The following is a 14,384-nucleotide window of genomic DNA, read 5'->3' on the forward strand; positions in this document are numbered from 1 at the left end:
AGATTTGCATGACAAGAAACTCACTAAATACCGTGAGGCCAATATATGCCTCTTAAATACATGTTTAAACAAGACTTTGATGAGCTTGGTGAACAATTGTTAACTTTGATGGATATAATCGAAGTAATATTTATATTACCTATTTGTGTTAAAGTCAATCTTTACACAAATCAAGGGTAGGTTTATGCCTTTATTTGTAAAATAATAATTGAGACTAGATTACGAAAATGATGCCCCATCGAAATTGCATTTTTTTTGTGGTAAGATGACTCCATGCTCAGTTTAGTTAAAAATAGCAGCTTCTGTTGCTCAGAAATAGAACGCTTAACATCAGCACATGGGAATCAACACCACAACCAAGGGTTGCTTACACACATTGGTCTTCCTTATCCAGTAACTTCGAAATTAAGTGTTTTATACAATTAACACGATACTAATACCCAAATACTGGGAGCTAATATTACTTTTATAGTAGCGAGTACTTAATGCATGCCAATTGATTGTTAAAGTATTTATCGGTAATATAAAGAAAATGAGTTGATGTGGATTTAATTTGCGAGGCAAGATTCTGCACCCATATATATATATATATATATATATATATATATATATATATATATATATATATATATATATATATATATATATATATAATTCTCTAACCCAACTTAAATTTACAAAGCGCATATTTATTGAACTCATTGGCTGCCATTGATGGCGCTACAGGGTGAACGAACGTACATTCAAAATAGTTTGGACGTTCACTGCCGTCAATGGCTGTGAAACATGAACATTCACAGCAAGTCTCCCCAGATTAAATGAATTGGAAGTCTAGTGCCATCAATAGCATGTCATGAGTAAAATATTATTAAAAAAAATAGTATAATTCTATTTTAAAAAAAATAGTATTTTAGTTTTAAAAATACTATTTAAAAAATAGAATAATTCTATTTTTTTTTAAATAGTATTTTAGTTTTAAAAATACTATTTTTAAAAAAAATGTATAATTCTATTTTTTAAATAGTATTTTACTCATGACATGCTATTGATGGCGCTATATATATATATATATATATATTGATATATATATATATATATATATTTATATATATATATTTATATATATATATATATATATATATATATTTATATATATATATATTTATATATATATTAGTAATTATTGTTTATATAAGTTTTTAAATGACCAAAATTAGTCATTAGCCAACTAACTGGTAAGAAGAGTTAAAAAAAGAAGTTTAATTACCAAAAACACTTACTCTGACAAACGATTTGTTAAGATTTGAACAATAGATAACATTTCCTGAAGCCTTAAATACTTTTCTCCAGTGGAGATAACCTGCTAAAGGAGAATAAAAATAAATAAAAACTACCGTATTTTCACGACTATAAGGCACACATAAAAGTCTTACATTTTCTGCAAAATAGACAGGGCGCCTTATAATCCAGTGCGCTTAATTTATGGACCAATACTAAAATTGTTATCACGATAAAATAAAATAAATCAGTCGATAGGGTACACCATCCTCTACAGCTCTCACAACTGCAGCAAGCAGTCCCCGACTCTACTTTCTCCGTAGAAAAAGTATTGTACAGTGACTGCTGGGATATAGTTATTTTGTCAATACACCCAGTATGACGGTGAGCACACTAATTTGGTGCTCGCCGTCATTCCAGGTGGATTTACAATAGAACTCCTGCCGCTAGATGTTGGTGTGGAAATCGACATCAACACAGCTTTACGAAGGGTGGCAGGCAGCGCCGGGCTAGTTACGCTAGCTACTAGATAGCTACTATTTGCGAATGGATTGTGGCCGCCTGGACGAACGTATAAAACTCAGCGTTTTCGATGACTCATTTGGACAATTGTTCAATTTGGACACAGAAAATGAGGACTTTGATGGATTTGTCGGTGATCATGACATGAGTACATTGTAAAATGGCTAAATAAATTACACCCGAACTCAGTTTTGCTTCCGTTGCCTCTTTAAAAACGTGTTTTTAGCGTGTCCGTATGTTTAAGATGGTGTATGTTTCGCCATGCCTGATTGCGTCTTTAAAAACGGTGTGTCCCGTGTGTGTAAAATACAGAAATAGCACTTGTTACTGACACTGCGCCTTTAAATGCGTTGCGCCATAGAGTCGTGAAAATACGGTATATACTAGAGCAGCATGCATGCATTGAGAGCCAAGTTTTTCACCTCAGCCGCAATGTCAAATTCTCAGGTGTTGAATATTTCACACAGGTTTTTCATGTCCACATATTTAAGAAATTTTCCATATATATTAGTTTGACCGTTGCCATTTTTCACCTAGTGCTTGAGGTATAAATCCACACATGGCGGCTGTGTTTCTCCAAATTTATTCACATTTCTTTGTCTACATGAACAGATAAAACCATTCTGGGAAGATCTCAAAGAGAATAAGAAAAAATGCTGAGTATCATTTCTGCATAATTGTCTATAAAACAAAATTATTGCTTTATAATTTGGTTAAAACGTAAAAATCACAGTATACAATATAGATTCCTCCCAGAAATAGCACTGAATATGTTCAAACACGGGTCGAAACAAAACCAGGCACGTCAACAAGAGGGGAAAAGAGATTTCTTGTGTAAAACACTGCTGCTAAATACAATCGAGGAGGTAGCTTCCTAGAACAGCATCCCAGTCTTGATATTTCTCAAATAATTTATAGACAGCTACAAATATAGACAATAACACCTAGTTTCTTAACAAATGTCAAGTTAACTACGAAAACACCTGTACATTTCCACCAGTAGGGACAGGCGCTATGTCGATACAATGGAATTTGGGCAGGCGCGACAGATAAAGAGTCTAGACAATGCATACATGAGCACCCAAAGGACAAAAAAAAGATTCACTTAAAAGACACCAGATTGTCTTGATGGCGGAGACAACAACGTTCCATTGGATGAATTCCTGAGCACATGTACATACATGCTCTAAGGGTGGTACCCACTTAATGTGTAAAACAACTTCAGCCAAGTCTTTGCACGCAAGGGTGCTTGGAAATGAGATTAATATGCTTAACATTCGATCATTGCTCTTCAGACCACTTTGACCTAAAATACGATCCACTCTTCTATCGTACTTTATAATGTTGTTACCGTGTGAAGCAGATTTGAAGAAACATATTTGACATATCATCTGTTCATTTTCAACTACACATGCACCCAGTCTGTAATTAATGTTCAATTAAGGGCTTGGAAGAAAATTGGGTAAAATTTGTGCGAAGCAATTACAGTATAGTTAGCCAGACTTAAAAAGGTGCAACATTCTGCATTAACCTAGGACACTCATTTAGTAATTAATTAGCTGCCACTGACAGCACTAGGCTACGAATCCATTTTGACTGTGAGAGGCTGGCAGCGACCGATCCTTGCCAACACTCCCAGTCGAAATGGAATAGATGCCCCGTGCTGTCAAGGGCACTGAAAGATGAACATTCACAGCCAGCTCTCAAGAAAAATAAAATAAAAAATAGAATATTACTGAAGGCCACAACCAGTGTATTTGGGGGTTTTGTTTGTTTAAAATAAAGATGTGGAAAAAAAACAAAAGAATAATTATCAATAACGAAACTTTACACATATATTAATAAGAGACAATTGGACAACACATTTTAGGTCATGTAGGCCAAACTTGTAGTGTACCAAAACATTGATATCCAAAACCAATATCTGAGGTCCACATATGTGGACACCCGGTTTTTAAGTGGTTAAATGAGGGGTCATCAAAATTTAATTTTCAATTCAGATGGGGGGAGAAAAACAACAACTTTTGCTCAGTTATTTGCATGTACCAGTTTATGCATTAAAGGATACAAGTGGACTGACTATTTGTGGTAGTGACCAGGCCTGACTGGAAATAAATATAATCCCCATTTTAGCGCTGACAAAGTGCCTTTGTTTGTCTTTACTGGTTGGCTCCACCTAAACAAAGACATTCATTTGAAAAATAAATCCAGAAATAAGAGTGATTCTGCAACCACATATATACGGGTAATGTATCGTATGCCATTAGCAATAACTCTACAAAGGCTGGTAATTGAACAAGATTGCCTTTCAAACAAATGACACCATCTGCATCCAAAAATGAATGTCGCTCAAACAATAAATAGGAGCAACACTCTGAACAAGCAATGTGAGCTGTTACTCAAAACAGTGATATCTGCTACTCCGATCACATTCTTAGTCTTGGTGACTTAATAATACAAATAAGTGTGAAGTGGACAACCACAGCCTCTCAAAGCATTAGCGCACTGCTGCACACAGTCACAGTTACAAATACGGGCAGGCATTATTCCATCTTTAAGTTGGAAACCACAAGACTCATACATTCACAGGTTACAGTTGTTTGCAACAATTTGATTAGAAAAGAAAAACAATTAACAAAATATACATTTGCTGTGGCGGCGCTTCACCATTTGTTAGGGTTTAGAATAATTTCAACAACAATGAAAAACAAAAGGTCACGGGTGTACATAAGGAAACCACAAGTACAGGCACGAAGGCAGGCACAGCTGGCGAGTCATCCACTGAGACGTCTGTTCATTGGCCAGTTTTTGACACAATCGCATCCACAAATGCTAAATTCAAAGTTCCCTTTAAATGATTGCTTGTGTGTGTTTGCTCTGTGAAAACAAACAAGTGCTCGCTGTCCCCCATTCCCCAAGGTAACCGCTGACGCAGATCTTTGCACGCAGATAGTTTAACAGGGCGCCAGAGTGGCCTTAGTCTCTGACTCGAGGTATGCTGTACGAGTAGTTTACTAGAGGGAGGCCTTTGCTCTGACAGAAGCAGGCTCTGCCGCACGCCTGAACTTGGTCCGAACTGTCAGAGATGAACGAGTCCCCCTCATCGGCGTATTCGGACTGAGCCGACGGCGTGCCGCTCTCCGGCCGGAATCCCTCGGTGCGCTGGCACGCGGCCACTCCTGTCAGGAGGGTGGGACAGCTGCGAGATTTCACCATGTGTCTGCAGACGGCGGCGGACGAGAGAGAATTGCAGGTCTTGGCATGCAGCGTGGCCTCGCACTCCTCACACAAAACCACGTCTCCACAAAGTTGAGAGTAAACGCCACAGTCAAAGTTGAACTGAGCGGAGGAGCCTCCGCCCGTCAGCTCAGAGTCGCCACTGGCGGCGTCTCCGAGGCTGTCGCCTCCTGTTTGCTTGCCCCCCCTGCTCATATGGCAACAGCCCCGTAACCTCAACCAGTCCTCCCGGAAGGCCGGGCTGAAGAAAACATAGAGAACCGGGTTGAGGCACGCCGACAGGGGGAAGAAAATAAGAGTGACGGACTTGGCGATCGCTGGCCCTCCGGCAGTGGATCCTGCTAAGAGGGGGGCAAAAGAGAAAGCAGCCACAGGACAGAAGAAGATGCAGTTGGTGAAGATGAGCCAAGCTACATGGCGTAGAGCGCCAGTTTGCTCGGGGTCAATCAACTCCACCCTTCCCAGGTGGCAGTATAGCTGAGTGTATACGGCCGCAGTGAAAAGGTAAGCCAGGGCGTTGAGCAGCACCAGAACAACGGTGACGCTCAAGGCTGGACTCTCGGCTCCAGCAAAAGGCAGGCAGAGGGGCGAGGCCGGCCGCTCGCCGTACGTCAGCAGAGGGAGGCAGGCGGCGCCGCCGGCAACTAGGCCCGCAAGGCCAGCAGCCAGGCCAAAATGTCGATCTCGTCTCCAGCATCCTCTGCGGCTGAGGACACTTCTCCTAGGCGTTCTCATCGCTTTGCCGAGAATGTCCCGTACGGCCACGCTCCGCTCCACAGCTGCCAGTAACAGCAACAAAAGCGCCCACTCGGACGAGAAGACCGCGAGAGAGCCCGTGAACTGGCAGCCGGGCCCCATTTCCCACCACACACCAAACTCGGCAAAAGATCCCCATGTGGTGATGTCCAGGATGATCAACACCCCCAAATAAAGGCCGGTGAGCAGGTTTGCCAAGGCAAGGAGCCCCATCAACAACCTGCCTGAGGGAATGGATGGAACCCACCAATGAGAGCGGCCTAAGGTGCAGTGTGAGGGGAAGAAGGTGGCAACTAGCACTAAACTGTTAAAAACCAGCGAAACCAGGCAGATGAACCACACCATCAGGCGAATCATCCAATTCCCTAAAAGATGCTCACAAGGCTTGAAGGCTCCTAAACATGGGAAAAAAAGTTCAATGAAAATAGGACATAAACTCTGATACATTGAGGTGGAGGTATATGGCTTACCTGGTGAGGGAGAGCAATGCATAATCATAGGAGTTTGTTCCACATCCTCTCCACCTAAAAAAGTGATAAAGTTTGGTTGCTTGTTTTGTTTGATTTCATAGTGTTCAACTCATTGCCTGCCATCAACAACTATCAGATATCTAATTCAGTGTTTTCCAACCTTAAAACTATGTCACTTATATTAACAATATAAACTCGTTCTCATCAAAGTTTTAACACCAAGAATTAAATGAAGACCAAAAATGATTCAAAAATCCAAATTTTTATACTGGCCTAATGTCGCCGAAAGTTGATGTTTGCGGACCCCAAACAACTTCTGGTGATGTAAAAAGTTATGTAACATTTTTAATATTTTTTTAATTTTATGAATCAACCCCCTGCACCCCCCAGTATTATCTAAATCTCCTAATATAACACGAAAAGCAATGTTGAGCTCACACAGACTTTACATCGCCAAAAGTTGATGCCCTTGAAACCAAAATGACTTGCGGTTCACGCAACGTAAAACCAAGAAAAAGTCTTGAATCTTATAACATTACAACTTATTTTTACTCCCGATATTACTTAAATCTCCTGACATTACACAAAGAGCAGTTCAAACAGTCCAAACGTCGGCAAATGTTGACGCCCGTGAAGCCAAACAACTTCCAGTTCACGTTATAGAAAAATAAGCAACAAATGACTTTATTATCATTGAACAGTAATCCCTCAAATTTGGTGGATAATGTAGACCAGACATGGCCGTGATAATCGAAAAACGACTAAGATTATTATTACTACTACTACTACTACTACCATACGTGTTTTCGTGCCTACGATTATCAAGAAGTGTATTTATTAAATGTTACTGTTACAGGCGCACAAAGAACATGGTGATTGGGGAGTTGTGGCCGCTGTTTCTTTTGTTTTACAAATATGCTTTTGTACAAGGACATGACACTGTCAAGATGATTGTCAAATTCAATGGCTCCGACCATGTTCATCAATCTCCTGAACCGGTTGTTGAGAAGAATGACAGTATTACGATTTGAATCTTGTAATAGCACAATCTATGATTAAATATTCGTCGTATTCAGATTTTAACCACAATAGTTAAATTTTAAGATCGTAATATAAAGATTTTTCTCTGAATATTACAAAGTAATATGACTTCTTGCTATTTCCCGCGGCACACCAGTGTGCTGCGGCACTGTGGTTGGGAAACACTGATCTAGTTCATTTAAACTGGGAAGAATGGATGTGCATTCTCATTTAGTGCCATTGATAGTGCTTAATGTCCAATCAATTTGTCTGGGAGGGTTGATAGTGATCATTCACTGCTTGCCTCTCCTAGTCAAAATGGATTAGACATCTAACGCTGTCAATGGCAGTCACTGGATTAAATATGTGCCTTTTAAAGGGATCAGAATTCATAGCAATTACATTTGTATGGGGAAAAAAATTGAGGAAGTTCTGTCAAGATAGCATGGCAAATTTCCTGTTTGCATGCCACATTTTGAAGGGAATGGGCTCCCACCTGTTGATCTCTTGACGTCACTTTCCTCACAAGAACCTGCCATCGAGTCACATCCGACAAATGCACAACATTGGTAGGCATAAGGAACGGAGACAAATCTACAAGCAGAAATGGCATATAGTCAGTAAATATATTTGCTACAGTGTAAAGAAGCAAATGTCTATTATCCCAGAGAGAGGGAGAGCGTACAGCGGAGGCTGTACTCTGCTACACTTTTGTATTCAAATTGTTACTGTGCAGCTGATGCGACGTGAATGCTAGTTCCAGACCAACATTCAGGAGACGAAGAAGATGGTAAGGAACAAACAGCTATTTTTAGAATGGTTAGCTATATAGCAGCTAACACAGAGCAGGAAAGCAAAAGGACTAAAACAGCCATAATGAGCGATTGTGAGATGCAGGACGACACAGAGCTAAAAGATTCAAGGGAAGTCTCCCTGTCGTTTTTTTTTAGCCTTATTGAAAATTTCCTTAACCCATTTTAATTCATTCCTCATTTGAGGGCAGCCTGTAATTCTTTTCTCACTTGATATCAAGGAGTTACCCCATTTTATGCAAATGTTTTGAAAACAAGGTTTCTTTTTGTGAGGCTGAAAATAATATGCTTGCCAATAGTGATGTAGTGTAAGGAGGGAGTTGTCTTATGTTATTGCACAACAAAAAACATCATATTTTATATTCTGGCGTGTGTCCACAACACATCTCTGGGGTCGAGACTTGAACCCAGGTTGGTCCTCACTGTGTGGAATTTTCAGGTTCTCCCCAGGCTTGGGTGGGTTTTCTCCAGGTAATCCAGTTCCACATCACCAAAACATGCATGTAAGCTGGTTAAACACTCTAAATTGCTCCTAAGTGTGAGTGTCAGCATTAATGGTAGTCCGTCTCTTTGTGCCCAAATCAGGATGTGCAAAGTCAGGTGGGATAGGCTCCAGCACCCTCCGCAACCATTATGAGGATAAGCGGTACAGAAAATGAATGAATATTTTATATTCTCTTTTCTTTTAAGGTAATGAATGTAATTACTTTCATAATCGGATAACGAGGAAAGTGATTTATTTACTTATTCACCGAATTTGGACGTTTCAATTTAAAAGAAAAAAAAGGTGATAGTTATCGTGATAATTATCAATAGACTGCTTTTTTTTTTTTTTTTTAAATCGTGATAATTTTTGTCATATCGTCCAGGCCTAGGGACAACTGTTTAGAACTAGGAGTTATAAAAAAGTTGCAGCCAGTGACATTTGAGTATTGCACTATTGCATTTTTTAAAAATGTTATGCTAATAGTTATTTGCTTTACGCACACTGTGGTGAAGTGAACTCAACACTAACAAAAAAACTAAAATGCATACAAACCACGATGTAAAATTAGTTGCTGGAAATTCTGTTCAATCATTCTTCATTGATTCCTCACCTGAGTTTGGGTAACTCATTTACTGTCAGTAAATTTTTCATCTGTGGGTTCCCTGAGAGTTTTAGTTGACTTAGGACGCTGAGCCCAGCCGTCGGAAATGCATTAAGATAATTCATAGTCAGATCTCTGTGGGGAAAGGATTGTTCACACAATATTAGACATTATTCTATATTAAATGGATTTGATTTGGTCATCTTTACTTACAGGCTTGTGAGAGCAGCAAGGGTGAGAAAAGCATCTCTGTGAATACATTGGATTTTATTCCTACTCAGGTCTCTGTGGAACACAATAACAATCAAGGTATGCAAGATAATTGGGCAACGAGCAACCGCATGCGAACGCTTCTATGTAGTGTGGGAAAGGGCTAAAAAAATGAATTCAGTACTTACAGTAAACGAAGAGCAGAAAGACCTTGAAAATGTTCCCTTCCAATTTCTTTAATTTGGTTGTGCTGAAAGCTTCTGTAGATTGAAAAGCAAGGTGACATTAAAAATGTAAGTTTTAGCAACTACAGTGGTATAAATACATGTTTTTATTTTGAAACTTCAATTTTCCAGGTCCAGAATGCAAATGGATATCAAAACTCACATCTCCTGCAATTGGACACAGCCCTGAAGGGATGGCAACTCCTTGATCTCATTGTAGGACAAATCTCTAATGAGAGCAATGGAGAGAATTAATTAATTCACTGGGAACATCTGAAACCAAGGAGTGATGACAAAGACAACCCCAAAGGAATGGAAAAGAAAAGTGTCTTACAATGTCCTTAGCAGCTTGAGATCATCACACAAGTCAGCGGGTACAGATGATATTTTGGTCCCTGACAGTGTCCTGGGAACACAAAAACCTCATCAGCCTCCATTATGCAGCACCAAATCAAATAAACAGTGTTTATGTATTCTGTTTAACTCACAAGCTCTCAATGTTGTTTGTCCATGTGAGAATAGGGAAATCATGCATCATGCCTGCCCCACGCAGCATCCTAGAAAACACAAAGGATATTCAATTTAAGCATGCAATGCATCTTGCAATGCTGAATGACTTTAGAACAAATATTTAGTTTTTCTAGGAATATATATTTTTTGTTATTTTTCTTCAGATGAAGCCTCAATTAAAATTCTCCATGAACTGTCATACCCGAAACATTAAAGAAGGTTACATCATACCATTAATAGATTACAAACATTTCTCTGATAACAGAAGAAAACTGAAGAGACTCCCTAAGGCACTTATTTACAACAAGACTTTAAGTGAAGCAAGAAGTAATGCTTGCTGATATTCTATCTAAATAGTGTATGTAATTGTTAGCGCTGTCAAGCGATTAAATTTTTTGATCGCGATTAATCACATACAGTCCAAAGTTAACTCGCAATTAATCATACATGTATATATATTTTTTTTATATGCAAAAATCAGATTCACTTCAAGTTCTGGGTGTACCACTGACCCTTTTATTTCCTCTTAGGAAAATAATTTATAATAATAATTTCCTCCTCATCGATAGTTATTTTTCACTTAAACAAAATTTGAATAAGAGCTCTGTCATGATACATTGTAGACAAGCATGAACACGTGTGCGTGTGTGCGTATGTGCGTGCGCATAAGTGTTTAGCATTTGCCTTTTCAAACCCCTCTTCTAACTCGATGGGTCAAACTGAGAGGATAAGGACTATTCTAGGAACTGACGAAAATAGTTATGTAGTGTCATGAAACTTACAGAGAGTGGAGGTCAGACAAATTTTGGAAAGCCGTTGCACCCACAAATGACAGAGGGTTGTCATAGAAATGTCTGCCATGAGACACAATCATATATTAATACAAAGTTAATGCAATGGAAAGAGTGCTATGTTGCATGATGTCTTATATGTACACTTTGAGTACATAGTGGGATTTGTCGTCAAAGGGTGTGCACAATGTCTTACATGGTTCGCAGCAAGGGGTTGTTATGAAAAGCCCCTTCAGGTATAGAAGAAATATCATTGCTATGGAACCCCCTGCAATATAAAAGGCCAAATACACATTGGGCATATGGAGAGACTTAACATACATCTCATGTTAATTAAAATAATAGTAAATACCAACACCACACTGTATATGTAGTAAAGTTTATATATATATATATACAGTGGTATCTCGTCATACGACCGCTCGTCATACAAAATTCTCGTCTTACGGCGGAAATTTCGATCGAATAATTCGCCCGTCATGCGATCAAAATTTCGTGATGCGACAAAGCCAGGTCTTTTTTGCATATCTTTCGTGTATAAAAATATTTACGAGCACGGAACGATTAATTCAGACGAGTTTCTCCTAAGACCAGGAAACGCACAACGCGCATGCGCGGGCAAAAAGAGGGCTTTCTGGGTAATGAAGTATACTCGTGCACACAACACCCATAGGCAATGGCAACCTTTCTCAGAATAAAACTTCATTACCCACAATCAATATGTGGGTAAGCTCAACTATTGTATTTCCTGTTATTCTTTCTAAGGAAAGAAGCTCCCGCGATCGTTCTTTAAAGACTATTTCTCGTTGGCAAGTGGTCGTGCGTTATCCTATTGTGAGGACATTTGTGTGCATCATTTTGGGAATATTTTGAAGGCAATACAACAGCAAACAGTCCATCGATAGCGAACGTGAGGGCGGAGGCGTGGCAAACCGCCAACCCGGAAAATGAAGGTAACAAAAGATTACAACAAAATTAGAATTCAGTTTTGTGTAAAGTTACATTAAACGTATGTTTGAGTGTCTGTATATATTAATCCAAGTTAATTTAAATTTGTTTGTTACGTTTACGAGTGCGTTGTCGTGGAAAAAAAACGAAACGAGCTCAGTCCCGGAACGAATTAAGCTCGTATCTCGGGGTACCACTGTGTATATATATATATATATATATATATATATATATATATATATATATATATATACATATATATATATATATATACACATATATACATACATACATATATACATACATACATATATATATATATATATATATATATATATATATATATATATATGTATATATATATGTATATATGTATGTATATGTATATATATGTATATGTATATATATGTATATATATATGTATATATATATATATATATATATATATATATATATATAGAGAGAGAGAGAGAGAGAGAGAGAGAGAGAAACATTTCAACAGATGACCAATACCACTTTTACGGTTACTTAAAAAAATAAATTAATACTTACAATTCCTTCAGTTTGGGTAGGGCTTCAATTGCTTTGGGAAAAACAATCAGGTTGTTAAAGTTAAGATCCCTACAAAGAGAAAAGGCACACACATAAGCAAATAGTTTGCCAGTGGTAAAGTTTAATTGTCTCCAAGGACTATGAAATAAAGTTGTTGGCAAGCCAACATCTTTTTAAAAGCAAATGTATTTGTTTGAAAAGATCTGACTTGCAAGTCAGTCATACTGTCAAAATTTACAAAATTCATGGCAAGTCACTCTGGTTTTCTCTGCTTAGGGCTGGATTTTGAAATCAATGCTAGAGGTGGGGCGAACAGACAAATGATGAATCTGAAAGAATCAGATCATAGAAGCACTGATGACCACAAACATTGTCATTCATCAGTGCATTGCCAGATAGAGGTAAGTTTCTCAGACTAACCAAACTTACAAATGACATGTTATGCACAGTCATTTAAAAAATATACCTATGAATATGGCCCAGTAGAGGAGTGGTGTCTGCCTCATAGTTCTGAGGTGAAGGGTTCCGTGACCGGACGTTTCGTCGAAAGACGTTTGGTCGATGGACGTTTGGTCGACGGACAGTTCGTCGAATGGAAAATTCGTCGAACGGACATTTCGTCGTCGCCGGGTTCGCTCGCTCTCAAAATTATAATCATGAGTGAGAGAGGGAGAGAGAGTTTACTGTTGAAAGCAATCAACCAGGTAATCTCTCGCTCTCAAAATTATATTCATGAGAGAGTGAGTTTGTAATTGCATTGACAATGTAAGAGCATTAACATCTAAATATCTAATATCAAAATTATCAATAAGTTGCGTATTATTGGCATGTGTGTACATGTTACTCGTCGCCGGATTCGCTCGCTCGCCCCGCCCCCGGATTCGCTCGTATTGGCGTGTGTGTACATGAGAGTGAGTTTGTAATTGCATTGACAATGTAAGAGCATTAATATCTAAATATTCAATATCAAAATTATCAATAAGTTGCGTATTATTGGCGTGTGTGTACATGTTACCCGTCGCCGGATTCGCTCGTATTGGAGTGTGTGTACATGTTTTTCAAACTGCGTCTGTTCGACGAAATGTCCGGCGGCGAATCCGTCAACCAAACGTCCGTTCGACGAAACGTCCATTCGACGAACTGTCCGTCGACCAAACGTCTTTCGACCAAACGTCCGGGTACCTAAGGGTTCAATCACCGGTGCGGTCCGACCTTCCTGTGTGAAGCTTGGATGTTCTACCACCTCCCAGAGACATGCATTATAGGCTGGCTGAACACTAAATTGTCCCAAGGTATAGTGAGAGCGTGACATGTTATGCATTGTGTTTTATTTTTATATATCTGTAATATCTGCAATATGTGTGCGCGCGTGCGTGTCTTAAAACCAAGAGCCACCCTAGAAAATCCTCCTGACATACTTTTTCACCAAAAAAGGAGTTAGCCATTGGTTGGGTGGCTTTTGAGTTCACAAAAGGATTTTCCATGATAGTGTGTCAGGAAGAAGCAAACAGTGGGAGGGCAGATTTGATAACGATCTTGCACTTTGCTCTATTTATCTTCAAGCAATTACAAGAGGAAGTGGGGACAATGATGTCTGGACAACCACAGCAAAGGTGGGGTGTGGTGTGGGTAGTCGTCGACACGTGCGCACACATCCAAAGCCACACAGCGCCAATCACTCGTATACACATTAACTCAAAACTTACAGTGTTTCCAGGTTTATAAGACCGGTGAAGCAGTTGTTGGCAATTTTTGTTATTCTGTTATTGTGGAGATGACTGAAAAATAAGGATGAAAAAAAAGTTTTAAAATGTATTTTTTTAAATGACATGCAGTACATAGTACGATACATGTGGTTTATCATTTGTCTTATTGGTCACTCTGATGCTAGGAACTGATAAGAGCCTCATATGAGTGGCTCTGAGTGATGTTTTCCATGCTGCAAAACACTCTCTGTACCTCTACA

At 38.9% G+C, this 14,384-nt stretch overlaps 1 protein-coding gene and 1 long non-coding RNA gene across 3 annotated transcripts in view; one reads left to right on the forward strand and one right to left on the reverse strand.

Annotated features, from left to right (window-relative positions):
- Positions 1 to 2,367: 2,367 nt before the first annotated feature.
- lgr4 (leucine-rich repeat containing G protein-coupled receptor 4) overlaps positions 2,368 to 14,384 on the reverse strand; it is a 31,355-nt gene continuing 19,338 nt past the window's right edge. For both annotated transcript variants that reach the window (XM_077626472.1, XM_077626464.1), the window contains exons 6-18: positions 14,125 to 14,196; positions 12,419 to 12,487; positions 11,115 to 11,186; positions 10,910 to 10,981; positions 10,106 to 10,174; positions 9,952 to 10,023; positions 9,781 to 9,846; positions 9,582 to 9,653; positions 9,397 to 9,468; positions 9,193 to 9,318; positions 7,780 to 7,877; positions 6,264 to 6,317; positions 2,368 to 6,188 (exon numbers count right to left, since the gene is read on the reverse strand). In XM_077626472.1, the coding sequence (XP_077482598.1) occupies positions 4,777 to 6,188; positions 6,264 to 6,317; positions 7,780 to 7,877; positions 9,193 to 9,318; positions 9,397 to 9,468; positions 9,582 to 9,653; positions 9,781 to 9,846; positions 9,952 to 10,023; positions 10,106 to 10,174; positions 10,910 to 10,981; positions 11,115 to 11,186; positions 12,419 to 12,487; positions 14,125 to 14,196 (2,326 nt within the window). In that variant the 3' untranslated portion in view covers positions 2,368 to 4,776. The remainder of the gene's footprint in view (positions 6,189 to 6,263; positions 6,318 to 7,779; positions 7,878 to 9,192; positions 9,319 to 9,396; positions 9,469 to 9,581; positions 9,654 to 9,780; positions 9,847 to 9,951; positions 10,024 to 10,105; positions 10,175 to 10,909; positions 10,982 to 11,114; positions 11,187 to 12,418; positions 12,488 to 14,124; positions 14,197 to 14,384) is intronic.
- LOC144093162 (uncharacterized) lies at positions 7,788 to 10,101 on the forward strand. The gene is made up of 3 exons (XR_013306218.1): positions 7,788 to 8,598; positions 8,681 to 9,492; positions 9,750 to 10,101. It is a non-coding gene; the product is annotated as an uncharacterized LOC144093162 (long non-coding RNA).

This window comes from Stigmatopora argus, chromosome 2 (genome assembly GCF_051989625.1).
Source record: "Stigmatopora argus isolate UIUO_Sarg chromosome 2, RoL_Sarg_1.0, whole genome shotgun sequence".
In the NCBI taxonomy this organism is placed as follows: domain Eukaryota; kingdom Metazoa; phylum Chordata; class Actinopteri; order Syngnathiformes; family Syngnathidae; genus Stigmatopora; species Stigmatopora argus.